Here is a 22,942-nt window from a genome sequence, read left to right as displayed (position 1 = left end):
CTGATGAGAAGGCCCCATGGTAAGAGCACTTGCTGCTCTTGCAGAGGGTCTGGGTTCCGTTCTCAGTACTCACAGGGCAAATCATAGTATGATTCCCGTTTCAGGGATCTGATGCCCCCCACTCCAGCTTCCTTGGGCACCAGGCTTGTAAATGGTATGCCTACAACATGAAGGTAAATCCCCATACACATAACATATAATAACCTTTTGAATAAAACCTATTCAAAGAGATGTACTGGATACATCAAAATGGAATTCTTAACCCATAGGAAGGCAGAAAGGGAAAAAGTCTCTTCAGCATGTGTGCCCCCAGTGTTTTGAGTTTATAGGTGACTTCTGATATCTCATTTTTTATTTGCAATTCCTTAATGGCATATGATTTTGATTGCGAGATGCACATCTCATTTTATGACTGGATGTCTTCTTTAGCAAATTTACTGTCTGTATACCTCTTTTATCTATTTTTTAAACAGGGTCACTGTTTCTTCTTAGTGAACTTAAACTGTTCTCAGTACAAATTGGATACATACCCTTTATCAATATATATATTTTTTAATTTCCTTCCTTTCCAAACTTTGTCTTCTCATTGGACGCTGTCGTTTGAAAGAGTTTGTATGAAACTGATTTTGGTTTACAGATGCTTTTGTGCCCTGCTCTAAGGAGCCGTAACCTTATTTTGGTATGTAAATTAACTTAAAGCCTAATTTCAGGCTATACTTATGTGGCAAATTGCTGACTCTTGGCCAGACTTCACAAATCAGTCAGTCAGTCGATCAGACCACGTGCAAACAGAAAAATGCCAGTTCTCTGCACCTAGTCTATTTCTCCTATTCTAACTGAAGACGCCACCTGTCCATACATTGAGCTGCCCAGTTTATGAATTGTTCCATGCTCAGTTAAACTCTACGAAGTTCAACTTGTCTAAATGGTTTCCTTAAGCAATCGTTTGCTTTTACACAATAACACAGAGCTGGAAGTCAAACAGGTATGCATGCCTCAGGTATGTATGCTGATGCCAAAGAAATGGGTGGATCTCAGAGGTGCCTGTGATTCATGTTTACTCAGTGTCCCCTTTGATAAACAAAGCCATAACAAGAAAGGGACTTTGCTGCTCTGTAAGCCGAAGATTGTGGGAAGGCAAATACATGGCCAGTGAGAGCTAGTTAGGAAAACTTGTTCAACAGTCCTCTAGTGCTCACATCTGGGCTAAGGCTAAAGTTGGCCTTAGCGATCACCCTCTATTATTTTTGTCTGGAGAGGTGGGGGAGGCTTCATAAATTTATCTTCTGCTTCGAGAGCAACAGGGAAAACTGAAGAGATTTACTTACTTTTCTTTTTCTTAACATTTGTTTATTTGGTTTGGGGCGTGGGGCAAGTATGCCTTGGCTTATGAAGGTCAGAGGACAACTTACGAAAGTCCATTCACCTCTTCTACCTTGTGGGCCCTGGGGATCCAGCTCAGGTTGTCAGGCTTGGTTGCAAGTGCCTTTACCTACTGGGTTAGCTTAATGACCTAAAAGCCCTTCTTGTTTCTCCTTTTTTTTTTTTCATGGGCACTTAACTGGAAATAATTATTACGCTGCAAATTCTGGCCCATTGGTCATCCTTAAAAATGTTTATTCTTAGAAAATTTCATGTATTTACAGCCACACTGGTAGATTGGCCTGTGAATATGTCTAAACCAGTCCTGAGAATGTCTCATCCTAGAAGTGAGAAGTACATCATTTTAACCATATGTCTCTAGATGGTTCTGTACATGGCTACTTACTAAGAGACAATTTATAGAATCAAACGCTAGCACAAGGCTGAGTGCGGGGGTACACACCTTTCATCCCAGCACTAGGGGGCAGAGGCAGGTGGATTTCTATGAGTTCAAGTCTGGCCTGGTCTACATAATAGAGAAACTTTATCTCAAACACATATACCCCCAAGATAAAATATTAACACAAACAACAAACGACAGGCAAACAGTTATAAGTCTGGCTTTCAGGGATTCTGTGTAGGGTAAAAGGTCCAATCCCACTTCTGGGTTTGAAACTCACTAAACCCCATCAATCCCTGATCTTGAAATCCCACCAATCCCTAGGCTTGACTTAAAATCCCACCAATACCCATCCTGGACCTCTCTCCCCTGCCCAGAAACTATATAAGTCTGCCTCTTACTCACTTTCCTACTGCTTATCTGAGCAGAGGCAGCTACTCTGTGTTTTTCTCAATAAAGCTCTTGTGTGAGGTTTGCAGTACCTTTCCCCTCAGAACTGCAATCCAAAGATTATGGGAGAAGTCTCTGTGGGGGTGACAGAAAGGTTTGGTATGGCAACAGAGGAGGGCTTGTTATGCCTTTTGTGGTCCCTGAGAAACAATGAGGCCTGCACAAAGGTACATAGACTTAGGTTGCAATGTGTGGCCTGAGTAAGGGCGTGTAGCCAGTTTCCTAAGCTGAGCTCAACAAAAAAAGCCAGTTAGCTCAACCCACCTTTAACATAGCTGACGTCTTCAACTCTGATGCCATCCTATGGTAGCAGACCCTTACTCTGAACTAAAGGTAAGATCATTCTTGCTCTGGTCAGATAGGCAGCCTTGTTTCCTTACCGGCAAGAACATAGACTTTAGAGTAACATACTCATGGATTTCTTTTTTTTTTTTTAAGTCAAATTTTATTTACTTGTTCATTTTACATCTCACTCACTTCTCCCCTCCCAGTCATCCCCTCCCACAATCCTTTCCCCTTCCCCTTCTCTTCTGGGCAGAGGGGGGGCCTCCTAGGTATCCCCCAACTCTGGCACTTCAGGTCTGTGTGCTTCCTCTCCCACTGAGGACAAATAAGATGGCCCAGCTAGAAGAACAGATCTCACATAAAGGCAACAGCTTTTGGGATAGCCCTGCTCCAGTTGTTCGGGACTTACATGAAGACCAAGCTGCACATCTGCTACATATGAGCAGGGAGGCCTAGGTCCAGCCTGTGTATGTTCTTTGGTTGGTGGTTCAGACTTGGAGAGCCCCAAGGGTCTAGGTTAGTTGACTGTTGGTCTTCCTGTGGAGTTCCTATTTCTTCCTTCTATTCTTCTGTAAGAATCCCTAAGCCCCATCTGCTGTTTGGCTGTGAGTGTCTATATCTGTCTGAGTCAGCAGCTGGTGGGGTTTCTCAGAGGACACTGTGTTCCCTTTCTTCTTTCCTCTTGAGCATGAGGTCAGAGGCAGGGACTAGGTTGGCCGATGTGGTCTTTTGGGTGGTGGAGGAGGCATATGCTGCATGTCGGGGTCTACGGGGTATGTTCTCTTCTGTCCTTGGGCAGCTGCTGCACATCTGTCAATGAGCTCGAACAGCTCCTCTTTGGTGACAGGGTAGGAGATGCTGTTTCACACAGCCATGGCTGTGTTGTAGGCATTTGGGAAACTCTTGTCTATTCTCTGTCTCATGTCATTGTACTGTTTTAATTCTTTTGTCACCTTGACTTGTGCAAAGGGTCTTTCACAACCTCCGACACAGAGAAGGCCAACATTCCATGGAAGCAACCCTTCTCCCAGCCCCATTATCTTAAGCTGAAAATCCACAGAGTTTAGACTGGGAGGTTTCCATTTCAAGATGTCATCACATCGACCAGGTTTGTATTTTCCAATAGGCTGAAAAATAAGTCCGTCCAGTTCATGACTGACTTCTTTGGCAAAATTTCCTTCCAGAAGCTTTCTTGAAATGCTGATATCAAAAAATTGTTTAGGTCTGACACTAAATGGTACCTGTGTTTTGTCAATGAGCCCAGTCTTCATTTTTTTTATGTTGTGGGCTTATAATTTCACGTTCAGTACACTGGAGACGAATATTGAAATCACAATCTCCCACTGGTTGTGCAGTGAACTTAACTATGTCATATATCAAATATCTTTGAATGGCCTGTCCGTTCACTTTCTCAGTGACCATTTCCCCATCCAAAAGGGTATTTGATAAATGCATCTGCAGATCTTTGCAAAAGGGGAACTCCAGATTTGAAACATGAAAAACCGAATTATCTCTGTCGATTATAAAAACTTATTGATACCATCAATCAACATCATGTAATGAGTACCATCTGCTTTCCAGCTTACTTTATATGGCTTCTTATCTAAAAGGCTAATATTTTGCTTGTCCATGGAGACAGGCTGAGCTCCAGGGAACCCAGACTCTTCCCAGCCACAGAACTGAGGGCATTTCTGCTGTACCTCTAACTTTGGTTGAATTGTTACTTGAGTTACACCTTTAACAGTCACGCCTTCCAAGAAAATAGCTCCCAGGTTTAACCGTTCTTTTCTCCTTTTACCAAAGGAAGCACTTGACCTGGTTCTGACCTCTTTTCCATCTTCTTCCTCCTCTTTCTCTTCCTCTTCCTCTCTTCCTCTTCCTCTCCTTCTCCTCCTCCTTCTCTTTCTCCTTCTTCCTCAAAACACCAATCTGGCAATACAGGTGGTGGTAGTGCTTCTTTTGCATGTCCATGGTGATGAAAAAGTTCCTTTAAATAACCACTTTTATAGATTCCTGGTGGTGTAGTTTGGGCAAACGTAGCAACTGCTGCTTCAATGCTCCAATTCATTTTCTCCACCAAGAAGGCACATATAAGGAAACCATTGTGGTTGAAGCCATGGGCGCCTGTAAGTTCAGATGGGCTTCTCTTATTAAATCTTTCACACAGGTAAATGAATGTCTCCATATTCTCAGGAGTGGGACATTCACCATGTCCTTTACACTGAAGTTTGATATATTTGATTCCTTCGTTTTTCTACGTCATTTCTGTCATGGAACCACCAACAAGCTCATTTTAACCTTTAGACTCTTTAGATAATTTGTGAGCATTCTGGGATGGAACTGGTTTTCTTCAGCAACTTGACTATCATATCTTCGCCCCAGCATTGTCTTCAGAGGTAAAAGAATCTTCCTGCCACCAGCTGGCCACACCTTGCAAGGTTCAGCCACTGTGGTGGGATCTTGTTGTAAGCCACATCTACACTGCACACCGCCACCTTGCGGACAGCTCCTTAGTGAGCTGCCCCACACCAGCAGTTCCACACAGGTCCTCAGCACAGTGACACTTTCCTTCAGTCACTTGGGCTCCTCTTCTGCTTTCTACTTCTATGGTTTCTATACAGATATTCTTAATTTCTCTGAGCCTAGGAGCAAAGAGTGATAACTTCTTTAATAGGCTTATCAAGATAATAAAATAGGGCCAATCATTGGAGATTGGAGCTCCATAAATATAATCTACTATATTCTATACAATAAGTAGACAAGAAAATTCAGTTCTTTGTAAATTAGGACTTTGATGTTGTAATCCTACTATGGGACAATACTACTTATAATCACCAGGCTGCTTGTTTATAGACACTCGAAAGGAGCCACTGAGGCACAGAAGGCTCATGTGGTGCTGAATTCCCTAATGACAAAGACCATGTCTTATGTTTCTTTTACATTCTTCATATGATACTCCTTATTCAAGTATTTCTCTTAGGAAAACTCTCCGTTCATGTCTTAGTTAGGGTTTTATGGCCCTAACAGGCATCATGACATCATGGTGAGCAGACGCCATGACCAAGGCAACTCTCATAAGGACAACATTTAATTGGGGCTGGCTTACAGTTTTGGAGCTTCAGTCCATTATCATCAAGGCAGGAACATGGCAGCACCCAGGCAGGCATTGTACAGAAGAGCTGAGAGTCCTACATCTTCATCTGAAGGCTGCTAGAACAATACTGACTTCCAGGCAGCTAGGATGAGGGTCTTATAGTCCGCATCCACAGTGGCACACCTACTCCAACAAGGCCATACCTACTCTAAGAAGGCCATGCCTTCTAATAGTGCCACCCTGGGCCAAGCATATACAAACCATCACAATCCGTAACCCAGAAGAAGGGAATCTCTCGCTAGCAAGTGACTTCTGCTTTTCTTGAAGATTCAACTACAGGTTGACATTGACCCAAATAGACTTATCAGTCTCTCAGTAATTTAGAATTAAGACAGTAAACAGAATCAATCATATGTTGTGAGATATTAAAACATTTGGGGTGAGGCATGTGTTGGCACCATGGTGCCGTGTGTAGAAGCAGAAGTTACAGGGGAGTGAAATTTGAACCATGTGCTGAAATGCGAGTGAGAAAAAAAGAAGCATGGTGGTCGACAGCACAGATGAACGAATAGATAAGGAAGAGGAAAACGAAGAAAAAGAAGAGCAAGCTTAGCTAGGCGGATGAGAGGGGGAGAGACAGAGAGAGACAGAGCGTTTTATTGAAAACCCTAAAATGATTGTATTTATCCAAAGCTCTTCTTGAACTTCTGCAGAAAGGAAACAAAGAATTCTCATCGTCGCCTTAAAAATCAAAAACTGTTTGCTCTTTTATAATTCTATAGGAAAGCAAAACAAAACCCTGCACTTGGTTTGTGGAATTTCAAGGGGGACAAAGCTGGTAGAGCTCCCTTTAAGCTCGGGTACCTTGAGACAGGAACTAGTTAATTATGTTAAGCAATTTTCATAACGCTTGGCTGGCATATGAGCTTGCATTCACCCATTTGGCAGTTTGACAGCACAAGAGTCTTAATTTTTAATGTTAAATGGAAGGAAAGTAAACAAAGAAACACCAGGTAAGTTATGGTCAGGCTTCGTGGTCTAGGGACAGTATCTCAACCTGAATTAGCTAGTAAATACAGCTTTCCTCATACAGAAAGCTCACCAATCTACAGCGCTCCTAGATCCTATTATTAGAAAAGAAGAATCACAACATAATGCCTGAATGAAAAAAATTCTTTTAGTAAGAATTGGCAAGCTCTCTCAGTAATTAAGAGTGCTTGCTGATGGTCTTGGTTTTCAAAGATGTGTTTATTTCTGTTTTGCCTGCATTTATAGGTGCACAGTACGCATGCCAAGTACTCCCAGGGCCTAGAAGAGGGAGTCAGAATCTCTGAAACTGGTGCTACAGATGGCTGTGGGCCACCATGTGGATGCTGGAAACTAAGTCTGGGTCCCTTGAAGAGCGGTCTTAACCACTGAGCACGGTCAGTGCTGGAGAATCATCTCTCCAGCCTGAGGAGTGCCTGCTATTTTTAAAGAGGACCAGGGTTCAATTTCTATGCAAGCATGGGGACTTGAGTTCAAATCCCTGGCACTAAAGTGGAGACCCAGGCATGGCCATGTGTGCTTGGGAACCGGGTATGTAGTAGAGCTGGTGAGTCTTGAGACCTCATCGGCTGCCCAGCCTAGGCAAAGTGGTGAGCTTCTGAGATACTCTGTCTCAAAGTAATATAGAAATGAGTGATGGAAGTCAGCAGATAGCCTCCTCTGGCCTCTGGATGCATGTGTGTTCAAACACCCATGTTACCGTGAGTGTACCATATACATAACACACACACACACACACCAAAACAAAAATACTAAAAATAGTATCTTCACGAGTACACCTTAAAAAGAGATGCCTGATACTCTCATTATGCCTGTGCAGAAATAATGCTTCTAATGATATTCATCTAACTACACTTAAAATCTTTATGGAAATCATGAGAAAAATACAAATTTTTAAAAACAGCATTAGTGTATTAGTCAGGGTTCTCTAGAGTCAAAGAACTTATGGAATGTCTCTGTATATCAAAGGAATTTATTGAATTTACAGCCTGCATTCCAAATAGCCCAACAATGGGCAGCTGTGAATGGGAAGACCTAGAATCTAGTCATTGCTCAGTCCCGTGAGTCTAGGTGTTACAGCTGGTCTTCTGTAGAAGCTGGAATCCTGAAGAAGTGGGTTCCAACAGATGTGCTGGCAAGTAAGTGCAAGCAGGCGAAGAAGACTGAATCTTCCTTCTTCCAGTGTGCTTATGTAGTCCTCCAGCAGAAGGGCTGGCCCAGATCAAAGGTGTGTACCACCATGCCTGGATTTGGAATTTGATTTGTCCCATGCTGACCTTGAACTCAGAGATCAGTTTGCCTCAGTTTCCTGGGATTAAAAGTGTGTACTTCTTTGCCTGGGCCTAAGCTTTTCAATGCCACTATGACTCAAGATCTCCAAGTCAGGATCCAGATTAGAAGCTTGTGTCTTTCAGCCTTAAGATCTAATCACGGGAAAACGGCTGAGTGGGTAAGAGTGTTGCTCTACAAACATGAAGACCTAGGATTAAATCCCCAACACCCACATAAAAAGCCCGACCTGGTTATGCATGCCTGTAACCCCAGGACTGTGGGACAGACACAAGAGGATCTCAGTAGCTCACTGACCAAGTAGCATAGCTAAAATCGTCAGCTTCCAGTTCAGTGGAAGAACCTGCATTAAAGGAATAAGGTAAAACAATGATAGATGTAGGTGATTTCTCTTATGGTCTCTACATGCACCACACCCCAACACACACACACACACACACACACACACACACACACACACACACACACACACACACACACACACACACCAAGAAAGTGGAAGGCCTCAACAACGAAAATCATTAAACAGAAAAAAATTGAAGACATTGCGGTTACCACAAATTACACTACTGTGTCCCAGTAACAAAATCACCATGGGATTGGTGCAAAACCAGACACGGGCACAGTGGCATAAAATAGAACACCACTAACATGAACTCACACAGCTAGTCAACTGCTTGTCAGCAAAAGTACCAAATACAGGTGTTGGAGGAAAGACAGCCTTTCCCCACTTAATAGATAGATGCATTTCATTTTGATCAAATCTACCTTTCATTCTCTGCCTCCAACTTCTCCTGGGTTTCTCCCCTATTTAACTCTTCTAACCTTATCATACTGCATATTCCTCATGTAGGAGAATAAAGGTAGAGCTTTGCTGCAGAATATCATTTCAAAATGGGCCAAAGACTCAATGTAAGACGGAATCTTAAATTGCCAGACAAAAGTGTGGCAAGCTATAGAAACAGGCAAGGACTTCCTCAAAATGGCAATATTAGCTCAGGAAATATTGGCAAGAATTGACAAATGGGATCACAGGAAGTTAAAAAAACTTCTACCTAATAGAGGTAATAGTTAACAATGAAAATAGCCTGTAGAATGGGGAGGAGGGATATTTGCCAACTATTTCTTGACAGAGGATTTAATATGTAAAGAACTCAAACAGTTAAACACCAAAAGAACAAACAGTCCAACCAATGAAGGGTGAAATGAACACATAGTTCTCAAATGGGAAAGTACAAACAGACAATAAATACATGAGACCGGGCTCGGTGAGCACAAGCCTGTCATCCCAGCATTCAGGAGGAGCGGAGGAGGATCTCTAATACAAGGCCAGCCTACACAGCATGACCCTGTCTCAAGCATTAACTCAACCGATCATCAATTCGCTCATCAAAAACACTTACATACATGTTCAGGAGAGATGTTGCAGCCTCATTGTGTTCTTTTCTGGATTTGTTCTGGACTGATAATTGGGGTAAGGGATTTTACCTGCTCTTCTGTGTCAAAGACCGGCTTTGACACCCAGGTAAATTAAGGTAGGATGTAGAGTTGATGGGAATGGCTAAACCAAAGAATGGTGCCTTCTGGCATTTAACATTCATTTACTATTTTGGGGCCAGCGCTGATGGCTTTTGGCAAATGACTCCTGCTGATAGCAAGGAATTCAAAATAAAAACTTAACTATTTAGGGCTCTTTACTCTTTCTTTCTAGCTTTCAAGCTTTCTAGTTTCCTTCCTTCCTTCCTTTCTTCCTTCCTTCCTGTTGTTATTAAATATCAGGTATAGTTAATAATATCAGATATTAGCTGCACCCGTGGGGAAAGAGCACACCAAACCAACACCAACACGGTTCCATACGGTGAGATTTTAATGGGGGAACAAGACAAGGGGAAGGGGCAAGAGAAAGAAGAGAAAAGAAGAGAGAGAAGAGAGAGAGTGTGAGGGTAAAAGGTGTCAGCCTTTTATTTGGAATGTGACATAAAGATTCCCAGGTGGAGTTTCAAATTGAGCCAAAAGGTCTTCTGGGACCATATGGCCATTGCCATGGCAACAGTGATCAACAGGTGTCACTGCTAAAGGCAATTCCTGATACCAACACTTCCTTCATCCCCTTCCTCCCTTCCTCTCTCCCTCCATCCCTCCCTCCTTCCCTTCCTTCCTTCCTATCCCAAATGCTGCCCCTCTTTGGTCCTCCTTGTAGAGTTCTTCTTCCCTTCCCCCTCCTCTCCCCTTCATCTCTGAGAGGACAGAAGCCCCACCCCCACCCTGCCCAATCCTCCTATCAAGTCTCTACAGAATTAGGCACCTCCTCTCCCACTGATGCCAGACATGGCAGCCCTCTGCTACATATGTGCCACAACCAAAGGGCTCTTTACTCTTCAACTCAGGGGCCACTCGCCACCAGAAGATAGAAGCTCATTCACTCTTCATGAGCTGGAGATAAAGAAAAAGGAAGTCAGGTGTGCGTGCATACATAGACACACTGGATGAAGCAGAAAAGATCTACACTGAGCTTTTATTTTTGCTTCCAGCTTTTTACAGCTTTTTAGACAAAAGTTTTCTATGTAAGAAAAAAACTTAGCTCATAGATTAAAACATTACACAAGAAAGAGTTACAGCAGGACATTAATTCTAAGTTCAAAGCAGTGTTTCATTCTATATGTTTACAGGTTCAAAGCAATAGTTTTACATGGCCTTGCTTTATCACAATGCTCAGCTGTGGCCTCATACTTGGACTTAGAATGAATGTTTCTCCTTGATCTCTAATTTGTTCCAAGTCTATTCTTCTTCCTAGTGCAATTTATGTGTTTGTAGTGCGTGAAAGGTCACTGCACTTCTTATGCGAGCTTTACTTACCATTCTATGAGAAAGGGTACGTTCTATTCTTGATTCTAACTTTATTATACCTCTCTGCCAAAACAACTAAAACTAACTCCCTAAACTTTCTATCAATTATTCTAACTTCCTAAAATTATCATAACCAAATCAGGAATTCTATGAAATCATTAATACATTTAGACAACATTAACTCTATGAAAGTTCATCTTCATGTTGATCTGAATGAGGTTTGCCCAAGAGTGTGGGTTAATTAACACCCAGAAATCAATCATAACAAACTATACACAGAAAGAAACTATTTTTGCCCAATCACACCATGTCGGAAAAACGAGGCATACAGCAATGACAAACACAAGAAGGCACATCAGCAGCAAGAAGCAATCCTGGGACGAAGCTCCTGGGGCTGTGCCTTTCCAGGATTCACCCATGGCAACCATGCAAAATGGTGGGGCATCTCCAGGAAGCTTGCTTGCTTGCTTGCTTGCCACAGCTTTCACTATATGGTTTTCTCCACTTCTGCTTTTTTGGAAGAGATTGCAGAAGGCTATTGTTAACTCCTTCTCAAAGAAAGGGCAGAATTCTTCAGTAAGACCTTCCAGGCCTGGAGATTTTGAGGCGTGTTTCAATAAAACTTTTGTCTCCTTCGTGGTAAAAGGGCTCTTTGGTTTATAGATTTCATCTTGGTAGACAGAGTTCTCAAGGCATGGGTGCATTTCTTCTAAGTTGTCGAATTTAGAATTATATATGGGATACTCTTGTTAGCCTTCATCTATCTACTATCTATCTATCTATCTATCTATCTATCTATCTATCTATCTATCGATCTATCTATCTATCATAGGAGAAAGAGACTGTGTGTGTGTGTGTGTGTGTGTGTGTGTGTGTGTGTGTGTGTGTGTGTGTGTGTGTGATGTCTTTGCATACTTAGTGCCTGCAGAAGCCCGAGGAAAGTATTGAGTACCCCATTGCTGGAATTAGAAGCTTGAAGTCTGTACTGGAACCAAACTCAAGCCTTGTGGAAGAATAGAAAATTCTGCAGAGACATCTCTCCCAGCCCCTATAATTTCCTTCTCCAATAAAGAAAAAAAATCTGAGGTTTTCCTACCTTCCTATTTGCTTCTAGAGAATTTGTAATTGATTTATATAGCATTTTGACAGTGTTTGCTTTGAAATTCTTTTCAGATAGTTTCAACATCCGGCTCACCTCATGGCTGCCACTGATTGGTTTCCTTTTTTATTCATGTTGTCCCGCTTTCGGCTGTTGGTTTATATTTTGGATATTTCATCTGGGTCGTATCTTATATAGTTACCCTGTTCTGTTTCCTATACAAGCCTTTGCCTGCAATGGCTATTTCAAAGCTCCCATAAAGTCATCTTGATTTATCTCTCTGCTTTGTCTCTAACTGGCATCAGCTGGTGCTTTCTGAGGGACTGGAAGGGTTTTTCTCTGGCCAGGTGTTGCATATCTCTTAAGCGAGGGTGATGTGAGAGAACATTCTTGATGGTGTCCCCAGGTGCCCAGGTTTGTTTAGGCCAGTGAATGGGGAGAGAACCTTGGTTCCTCTAAATGGGCTCTAGGACCAGGCTGGTAGGTTAATTTTCCTGGTTGTACCCAACAGCCTCAGTGTCTTCTGACAGAGCAAGAGTCTTTGGCTAGCAGGGACAGAGAGGCTTTCCTGACCAAGGCTCCTGTTTACCTTACAGGCTTTCCTGACTTATCCAGTCTAAAAGCTCTCCTCAGAAAAGGGGTGGTGGTGGGGTGGAAGCAGAGAGACTCTCTTTGGTTGCTTTTCTTCAGCAGGACTCCCCACTACTGGACCTATTGCTTAAGGTTGTCAGAGTAACTCCACTAGGCCAAGAATGAAGAATCAACAATTTGGCTACCTTCTGTTGACTGGGAGATGATGATGCCCTGACTCTATTCTAGTCTTCCAGGCCTAGGTTCTCAGACCTCCTTTCCACTTTTTCGTCTTATGTCATTTCCAAGATTTATAAAACTTGAAAATCAAGGATGATGATACCTCCAAGAGTTCTTTTCTTGTTCAGGATTGTTTTGTCTATCCTGGGTCCTTTGTTTTTCCATATGAAGTTGAGATTTATCCTTTCGAGGTCTATGAATAATTGTGTTGTAATTTTGATGGGGATTTCATTGAATTTGTAGATCGTTTTTGGTAGGATGGCCATTTTATTGTAAATGCTACCCATCCATGAGCATAGAAGATCTTTCCATCTTCTGATATCTTCTTCAACTTCTCTCTTCAAAGACTTTATTTCTTGTCTGATAGGTCTTTCATTTGCTTGGTTAGAATTACAGTAAGATATTTACTATTATTGGAGGATTTTGTGAAAGGTGTTTGTAGGTTGATGTCGATATGCAGGTGAGGGCTGACACCAGTTAGGTCAAGGCCATGATTGGACAGTAATAAAAATAAGGCAGGGACAAAGTTTTTGTAAGGCTGGAGAGGAGAAGGAACAAGAATCAAGATAGAGAAGGAGAAAGATGGGGTTGGGGATTTAGCTCAGTGGTAGAGCGCTTGCCTAGGAAGCGCAAGGCCCTGGGTTCGGTCCCCAGCTCCGAAAAAAAAAGAACCAAAAAAAAAAAAGAGAGAGAAGGAGAAAGATGACCCAGGTCTAGGTGGTCTTGAATTGCCAAGGTAGTTGGGATGGATTTCTGTAGGCAAATTTATCTTATCTAGGTGGGCTGTTTATATCCTTATGAATTGGTCCTAAGTTTATTGAGTGGATGTATTGTGGATTAAGAATTTAACATATAAATCGGATTGTTGGGCTACAGTTTGTTGAGTCATGATTTTACCAAGTAGCTGGGACCACAGAGTTTCTGGCTGGCCAGGGCGATTAGCAGTGGGAATGGAGAGACCACTGGGGCTAGAAGACAGCTGGCTAACATAGCATGGAGCTGCTGAGATACATTAGCGCTGTTTCCAATGTTCACTGCAGCTGGTACTAGCAGGGGACCAGACCAGAGGGTACGAGCAGGAACTGCCCGTCCTTTTTTATTTTTACTGCAACAGGTGTTATTTCCCTGATTCCTTTTTCAGCTTGTTTATTGTTTCTATACTGAATTTTTTTAAAGTTAATTTTGTATCCAGCCACATCACTGAAGGCCTTTATCAGCTGTGGGGTCACTTACCTACGCTATCGTATCATCTTTGAATACAGATACTTTGACTTCTTCCTTCCCTTGATCTCTTTCAGTTGTCATATTGCTCTAGCTAAAAGTTCAGTGACTATATTGAATAGATAGGTAAAGAGCAGACAGCCTTGTCTTGTTCCTGATTTTAGTGGAATTGCACTGGCTTTCTCTCTGTTTAATTTGATACTGACTACAGTCTTACTATAAATTGTCTTTATTATGTTTGGGTGCATCTCTTGTATCCTTACTTTCCCCAGGATGTTTATCGTGAGGGGCTGTTAGATTTCGTCAAGGGCTTTTTCCTCATCTAATGGGAGGATCGTGTAGGTTTTCTTCTTTCAGCGTGTTTATGGGATGGAGTACACTTACCGAGTTTCATATATTGAACCATCTCTGTATCACTGGGATGAAGTCTACTGGATAATGGTGAAAATTTGCAGACAAATGGATAGAACTAGAAAAAATCCATCCCAAGTGAGGTGACCCAGAAAGATAAATATGGTATTTATTTACTTACAAGTAGACTCAAAGAGGATAAGTACAGAACAAGGTCTGTGTGGGGGTGCGGGGAGATATATGTCCCTAGGAAAGGGAAATAGAATAGATTTTATGGGTGTACTAGGGTTGATGGGGACAGGAACAGGAGGGGTCAGGTGGGGAGTAAGGAACGGAGGGAGAGAATCCAGGGAGAGATGGCTAGAATTGGGGGTGGGTGGGAATAGTATGCAAGCCTAGTGCAGTGAAAACTTCCTGGAATTCATGAGGATGATCCTAGAGAACTCCTAGGAATAGCGATACGGAGTCTTAACTGGCCATCTCTTATGGGCAGGCAAGGCTTCTAGTGTTGGGACTGGTCGAATTCAATTAAGTAGTTGGCCATGGGGCTCCTATGGAGAGACCCTATCCAGGCTAATGCTAGGAAAGAGGGTTGTTCTCCAAAAACTGATGTGTGTGTGTGTGTGTGTGTGTGTGTGTGTGTGTGTGTGTGTGTGTGTGTGTGTGTGAGATGGTTTGTATATGCTCTGCCCAAGGAGTGGCACCATTAGAAGGTGTGGCCCTATTGGAGTAGGTGTGTCACTGTGGGTGTGGGCTTTAAGACCCTCACCCTAGCTGCCTGGAAGCCAGTCTTCCACTAGCAGCCTTCAGATGAAGATGTAGAACTCTTAGCTCCTCCTGTACCATGCCTGCCTGGATGCTGTCATGTTCCCACCTTGATGATACTGTACAGAATCTCTAAACCTGTAAATCAGCCCCAACTAAATGTTTTCTTAAGAGTTGCCTCAGTCATGGTGTCTGTGCACAGTAGTAAAACCCTAACTAAGACAGAAGTTGGTACCAGGAACTGGTATCAATTGCTGTGATAGACCTGACCATGCTTTTGTTTAGAAGAATGTGGATTTGGGGACTTTGGATTTGGGAAGCAGTGGAATGCTTTAAATGGGGCATTAATTGTCTATCCTCGTAGGAATATGGAAGACTTTGTTACGAGAGTGATCTGAATTGTGCTAATCTGCCCCAAGAAGTTTCAGTGAAGAACTTCAACATGTGGCCTAGAGACTGCTTTTGTGGTATTTTGGTGAAGAATGTGGCTACTTTTTGCCCTTGTCTGAAGAGTCTGCCTGAGGCTAAGGTGAAGAGACTCAGGTAAATTGCAATGACAAAGGAAGTCTCTGAAATGCCCATCAATGAGTGTGTTCTTGGTTAAATCTCATGAAGGGCATTTTGAACAAGTGTAGCAAGCTGAGAAAGGAAAATTATAAAATCTATGGTTCGTGTATTAAAGGGGTACCAGGAAGTGAAATGGAACTGAATCCTGTGTTCAAGGATATTAAATTGAATTAAGGGAGTGGTGACCTTGGAGCAAGGTCTCACCCAGCTAAATTTAGATCCAAGCAAGATGGTACAAACCTTTAGTCTCAGGAAACAGAGCCATGCAGATCTCTGAATTCAAAGTCAATCTACAGAGCAAGATCCAGGACAGCCAAGCTTAGGCAGAGAAGGAGTGGAAAACAGGAAGCTGGTAATAGAATAAGGGGCCATGTTCCAGCTCCAGTGAACAACAGAACATGACTGCTTCAGCCATGTGACTCTGGCTTTAGAGTCCAGAATAGAAGGGATTTCTGGGACAATTGATGCTGGTGAGCTGGAGTTAAGAAATTAGTGGTGATTAAGAAGAGACCAGAGATGGCTCAGTAATTAAGAGCACTGGTTGTTCTTCCAGAGTCCTGAGTTCAATTCCCAGCCACTACACGGTGGCTCACAACCATCTGTAATGAGATCTGATGCCCTCTTCTGATGTGTCTGCAGACAGCTGCAGTGTGCTCATATACATAAAATAAATCTTAAGGAAAAGCAAAGAAGAGACCAGCATCACCAAGGTGAAATCTTCTGGGAAATGCTCTCTTATGCTGCTATACTTGGTAATATAAGAAACACCCAGGTGGTACTGGTTTTGAAGGCATAAAGGGGTCATAAAGAATACCTGGGGTTTGGCACTGTGAGAGGCCAGGGAAGGCCATTGGTGAAGGTGCAGACTCAATTGCAATTGAGGGGTCATGCAAAGGAGTTGAGGCTTGGCACCATGAAGAGAGCTTATGAGAGGCTACTGGTGAAGCCTAGTTGCATCGGAACCTCGGAGTATTGGAGATGCCATTACTATGGGATGATCACCAAGAACAGCAGCAGCATGGAGTGGAGTCAATGAGAGCCTAGAGTGCTACAGAGGGCAAAGCTGGAGATGTGACCCAAGCCCTTTGGAGGAGCCCAGAAGATCACGTGTGGATGCCAGACATTGAAAAAGAAGCCGTAACATTGAAGTTGCCTTAGAGACCCCAAGATTTTTGAGATGTCAGAGCCATAGCATAACTGCTAAGGAAAACTGCTAACAGGGCACGGAACCAGCCCAGGAGAAAGAAGTTTGTTACAGTCAACAAAGATGAAAAAGGGGTTGGAGATCAAAAGACTGTTTTGACATCAGACATGGAGTTGCAGAGTTTGGAGTTTCCCAGCTGGTTTCCTGTCTTGCTTTTGGGATTATAGTTGGTTAGATGAATCTCAGAAGAGACTTTGAACTTTGGACTTTTTAACATGGTTGAGACTGCTATAGACTATGGTGACTTTTGAGGTTGGACTAAATGTATTTTGCACTATGCTATGTTTAGGTATGGCCCCCATAGACTCATGTATTTGAACAAGCCAGGGAGTAGAATGTGATGGTTTGTGTATGTTCAGCCAAGGGAGTGGCATTATTAGGAGGTGTGGCCTTGTTGGAGTAGGTTTGTCACTGTGGGTGTGGGCTTTAAGACCCTTACCCTAGGTGCTTGAAAGCCAGTCTTCCACTAGCAGCCTTCAGATGAAGATGTAGAACTCTCAGTTCCTCCTGTGCCATGCCTGCCTGGACATTGTCATGCTTCTGCCTTGCTGATACTGGACTGAACCTCTGAACCTGTAAGCCAGCCCCAACTAAATGTTGTTTGTATGAGTGTTGCCTTGGTCATGATGTCTGTTCACAGCAGTAAAGCCCTGACTAATACCGAGGTGGGGCACTGTCAAGGACAACATCCACACAGCTCACTGATTATGGAGAGGCTGAGGTGATGCCTGCATGGAGCCTGCACCCTTGCCTTCCAATCTCTTTGGCTTGAGAAGGTACTCTACAGGCTGTGGGTAGCAACCCAGCCACAGAACCATCAACCAATATTCTGTCTTGCCTGAAATGTATGCTGGGACAATGGTAGCCACAGAACTTGTGGGGTGGCCAACCAATGCCTGATTTAACTTGAGGCCTACTCCCGAGAGGGAGTCCAGGCCTAATACTGCTTGTATGACCAGAAACTGGAGGCTGCTTAGCACAGAGACCTAGGGTAGAACCAAACGTGACTGATCCAAAAACAAATCAGTGAAATGATCCCTAACGATATTTTGCTATACTCATAGTTGTCCAGTTGTCATCAGAGCAGTTTCCTCTGCATCAGATGGGAGCAAATCCACAGCCAGACATTATGAGGAGAAAGAGGACAAATAGAAGGTCTCCATTGTGTCCCTTCCCTCAGGTAGTTCTATAGAAGAGGGGGCTGAAGGATTTTAGAAGTCAGAGAGGATGGAGGACACCAGGAAGACGTGGCCCACTGAAACAGCTAAGCAGGGATCAGATGATCTCACAGAGACTGGAGTGGCAAGCATGGTGCCTGCATGGGTCTGCACGGGGTCCTTTGTGTGTATGTTGAGCTTATTAGTGTGGTGTCTCATGGGACTACTAACTGTGGGAGCAGGGGAGTCTCTGACTCTTTTGCCTGCTCTTGGGACCCTTTTCTTCCTGTAGGGTTAACTTGTCCAGCTTCACTGTGAGGGCTTTGCCTTGCCTTGTATTTTGTTTTGTCCTGGGTGGTTGCTGTCCCTTGAAGGCCTGCTTTTTTCTGATTTTCTGAGAAATGGAGGGGGAGTGGATCCTAGGAAAGGGGGAGTGTCAGAAGAAGAATGGAGGAAGAGAAAATTATGATTGAGGTGTATTGTATAAAAGAAGAATCTAATGTATATATTAATATGTTGGATTCTTCCTTTATACATGTGTGTATATGTACACACACACACACACACACACACACACACACACTTTACTAAGAAGTAAGCTTATGTCGTATGTTATATGGTATTTTCTACACCAGAGTAGCAAAACCCACTCATTCTTACACCTACATTAGCCATCTTTTTCTCTTCCTAATTTTAGTTCAGATTTCAAAAGTCCTGAAAATAACCCCTGCCAAACAGGAATTTAGTCTATTTTTTTTTTCACTTTTAATTATGGAGAAAAAAAAATGGATGGGTTGATACATTAACTCTAAATTGAGGTCATGACCAGACAGACAGGGATATTGCTGGTCTTCTACAATATCGATAATGTTGGGACCATCTCCTTCCAGTCTACTCAGAGAAAGCCTACACATCAATCATAAGTATATCTGCAAAGCAGCTATATGGAAAATGGGAAGCAGTGATAGCCCCACTGCACACAGGAAAGGCTCGGCTCTTTCCTCCTGGGATTCTGTGAGTGGCCAAACCCACCTAGATGCTAACACTCAGGACATCGCAACCCTGAAACATTCAGCAGTCCTGGAGAAGGGCAGTTCTTGGAACTACCCAGCCTGGCCTGATTCATCTCTGAGCTTTCCTAGAAGCTTAAATCAATGAATAGAAGTAGAAACTCAGGGTAGAAAAGCAGATATTTATTTGAAATGGAATCTTCAGCCTGTTACATTAATTTTCTTGTTTATATTGTATGGTGCTTGAAAGTACTTAAGGTGATTTTAGCATTATTATATTATCATATAGAAGAAAACCAATTAAATGTAGGGGAAAGGAACAAGAAGAAAGAAAAAAAGAAATGAGAACACGCTCAGTTGGTGAACAATTGGTTCCCTGTGGTTTCCCAGAGTTGCATTAAACAGTCTGTGAAAGGCACAGAGATATAGAAGTTTCGCACTTGCTCTCTTGCTTGGGTTGGAAACTCAGGAATGCTCAGGACCACAGGTGGGGATGCTTATTGTGGAAAATCCCTCAAGAAGTTCCAGAGAGGGCAGGGAATTCCCACGGGCACTTGCTCATAATATTCCATAGGTTTCCTGTTCCTGGAACACGTTTGATTTCCTCTTAAAGATTCCTGAGTTGTCATTATGAGAATGCCTTGGTCCGGAGCACCATGACCTACTGGAACACTCTGGGTTGCTGTGTTTCTGAGGGATCCTATCCTAGCTAGGATCCCTTACAAGTCAGAGACCATGTAATAGACAGAGGGTGTGAAAAGGGATAAATAAAGCTTGGTATTAATCCCACAAACACCTGTTTTGAAAACTCTTCTCTCTGATTCTTAGAATCTACACCCAAACTGTGAGACACAGATGTATGGTGTCCCTCCCGAGGCCGCCAGAAATGTTGGTGATGCTGACACGTGCGATCCAAGAAGCAGTATGAGGCCTGGAGACTAAATGACCACGCTCCGTCCGCTATGGGAGCTCTCCCTCTCCTGAGGAACAAGAACACAAAAAGCTACATTCAGCTCAATCCATAGCCCGCATGTGCGATTCCCAAGGTGAGCGGGTCGAACCCACCAAGTGGTGCATCCTGTATTTCTTGACCTTTTGTGGGGCCATCCTTTTCCTCACAATGGCCTTCCTCAAACACTGTCGATTTCTGAAAATTTCTAATCGTATTCACTCTGCCTCTCACTGTTGTTTTTGGAATAATGCCAATCCAAGGCGTCAGTAGACGGAAGAAAGGGCTTTCTTTCCACTTCCCAGTTCATCTCTACTTACCATGAAGACAGCTCTGTCCCCGATCACACTCTGAACCACTCCTGTCTGCCCCTTTCCTTAGCTTCATACTTCAGTATTCCTCTGGAGTTATTTTTCATGCTTTTCCAGAACAAACTCAATGGCTTTGCTTCAAAGGATCTCTAGTTACTTGTGGATCTGTTTGGATTTTGTTGTTTTCTCATTTGATATATGCTTCTCAAACCTCTCCACGCATGTCAGGGAGGTGGGGGAGGGGGAGGTCATTTGATTGCATTTCTGAAAGTCTACAGCTGGAGTTTAGGAATGAGAGCATCTCTGTCTCACTTCAGAAGGGAAGGCACCCTACCTGTAATGAACAGTCCTAAAGATATGCAAAGGTATGTCCATCAGAGTGCTTCAAAAGATCCTTTCTTATTATGAGGAAAGTAAGTGTTAAGGGCCAAGGTTTCTAGTCAGAATACTCTGGAGTGAAGGTTCTCTGCAAGGGACAACCATGAAAAGAGACAAAGGGACTCTCTGTTCAGGAAGACCTGGCATGATCGAGGGATACTCACAGTAAAAGACTGCAGATCCAAATACATTTTTTTTTTTTACTAATAAAGAATTTAAGGCAATATATATATATATATAACACCTGGTATTCACTATAGAGCATTGCAGGTTAGTCCAGAAACAAACACTGTGGCTTTCTCCTCACTAGACTAGATGCATATGGGCCAAGTTTTGAAGATGCCAGAGTGTCTTGGAACTCATTCTATTAGGGCAAGATTGGAAAGAGAGATAGTCTGAAAGGGCTGAGAAACACAAGGATCATTCAGCCTGAAGAGTAGAAAGCTTGACGTTCCTGCTTCAGTTTGACTGAGTGAAAGGCTTCAGCTGAAGTCAGCTGAGCAGGCGCTCCCACAGACAGCACAATGTCTGTGTTTCTCTGAGCGCTGAGCAGAGAGCGCATCTTACTTGTTTTACATTACCAGGCGGTTGTGTGCACAGAAGCACACGCTTGTGTATATTTACTAAACATTACTCTTGAGGGAGAAGGCTCCGAGTGAGCCTAAAGATATTTAGTTTGTTTCCTATTTCTCTGAGTATTTGAATTTTAAAGTTATGGTAAACCTGTTGCTCAGAAAGCCTGATTTAACAGTGACACGTTCTCTTAATGAAAGGACCAGAGAAACTGCAAGTGGCACGCAGTTGAATGTCGCCATCTAGTGGCCAAACTGCAGTATTGAAAATGGCAAGCTCCAATGTCTTCAGAAACCTGGGCAGAATCACAGAGCTGGAAAGGCAACATGTTACGCCCTTAAAATGAGCTAATCTGCAAATGCAAGCTTCGGTCCAGGGCCTATGGGCAGTGTCAGAATATACAAAGAAGGCTGAGTGCAATTCAGTGATATTCTAGACGAAAATCTTTTCTTCTCAAAGACAACTTTATATATGAAAATAGTAGTAGAATGACTTCTTGTTCACATCTTGATGATTTCAAAAACAAAGCACTGATGCTAGGGAAAAATTAGGAAGCCATAGTTGCTAGAAAGTATTATGGATTTCAGTGGTTGCCTTCTGTCTAAGGAAACAGCGTGGCTTCTCTTTCTATTGCTGTGTGCTTTGCCCTTGTTATTCAACCGTTCTGAGCCTTGTGAGGACTCTAGATGGCTCTGTCATCTAGAGCATACCTTCTACCCTTCCCTTAGATTCTAAGGCTTAGAAGGACTACATACTGTAACTGGAAGAAGATAAAGAAAAGAACCAGGTAACTTAGAGGAAAAAATGGGGCTCTGATGTTGGAGCCAAAAACTTGAAAATCATATATTTCATTTTCCAAAAAGAAGAGGCACACTTAGTCACTACATGAGAAGGGTCACCATGTGACAGTGGCTCTAGGCACCCTGGCTTTGACAGGCCCTGTGCCTTCTTCCAGGATTCATTCTACTGAGCACCTTACGGAGAAGCAGCTGTATTGTGTGTGGATGAGGTCACTCCTTAAGCTTTGCTGAGACAGTCAAAGGGACATGTGAGGGGCCAGACCCGGGCAGAGGGCCGTTGGCACACAAATCTTTAACTCAAACGGGCCTTACAGTACAGGGCTGCTGTGTGGAGTATAGGACACATGCAAAATGGACACAGCCTGTGCCCCACGCTGTTGTCACTGCTGCTTGCTGACCTCGGCGTCCATTGGACACTTCTGAGAAAGTGACACAGTTGCCACTGGTGATCTCAGAAGCACCCTTCCTTCCGGGCCACACTGTCTCCCCCGCTCCACTCTTCCATTTCAGTTTGCACCCCATCCCCAGGGGCTTGCTCCTTTGCACACCTGTGTTTGAGATACATACATACATACATACATACTGATAATTGTGTCCTTCAAAGCCCATAAGAGACTGCTGTTCTTAGATGATGCCCTGCCTGCCTCTGGGGCTTCCCCTCAGAGCTTCCTGAGACCTAACTGTCTCAGCAGAAGAAGATGAGGAAATGGGTTTGGTCACGGGTAGCCTGTAAGGTGCTTCTGAGTAAGTAGTTTGTTTATGTTTGAGCAGTAGTGGAATATTTTTATAAAGTATAAGCTCTCACTTGGGCGAGCTAATTATCAAACGGTTCCTTAAAGTCTTGGTGCTTTTGAGATAGCATCTTATACAGTAGATAAAGCTAGCTTTGAACTCGTGGCAGTTCTGAGTGCTGGCATTGCTAAAGACCATTATACCTGCATTAAAAAATCCTCTAGGGTGGGGAGTCGGGTG

The 22,942-nt window shown here is 43.1% G+C and overlaps 1 protein-coding gene and 1 pseudogene across 1 annotated transcript in view; both read right to left on the bottom strand.

Moving 5' to 3' along the window:
- Window positions 1-3,057: 3,057 nt before the first annotated feature.
- On the bottom strand, window positions 3,058-4,922 carry LOC116898824 (annotated as a pseudogene).
- Window positions 4,923-19,121: 14,199 nt separating this feature from the next.
- Ildr1 (immunoglobulin like domain containing receptor 1) overlaps window positions 19,122-22,942 on the bottom strand; it is a 32,834-nt gene continuing 29,013 nt past the window's right edge. The window contains exon 8 of the mRNA XM_032900177.1: window positions 19,122-19,939. Within this exon, the coding sequence (XP_032756068.1) occupies window positions 19,898-19,939 (42 nt within the window). The 3' untranslated portion in view covers window positions 19,122-19,897. The remainder of the gene's footprint in view (window positions 19,940-22,942) is intronic.

Source organism: Rattus rattus, chromosome 4 (genome assembly GCF_011064425.1).
Source record: "Rattus rattus isolate New Zealand chromosome 4, Rrattus_CSIRO_v1, whole genome shotgun sequence".
Lineage (NCBI taxonomy): Eukaryota > Metazoa > Chordata > Mammalia > Rodentia > Muridae > Rattus > Rattus rattus.
Note: the sequence above shows the minus strand (reverse complement) of the source record. Positions and strands in the feature narration are given on the sequence as shown.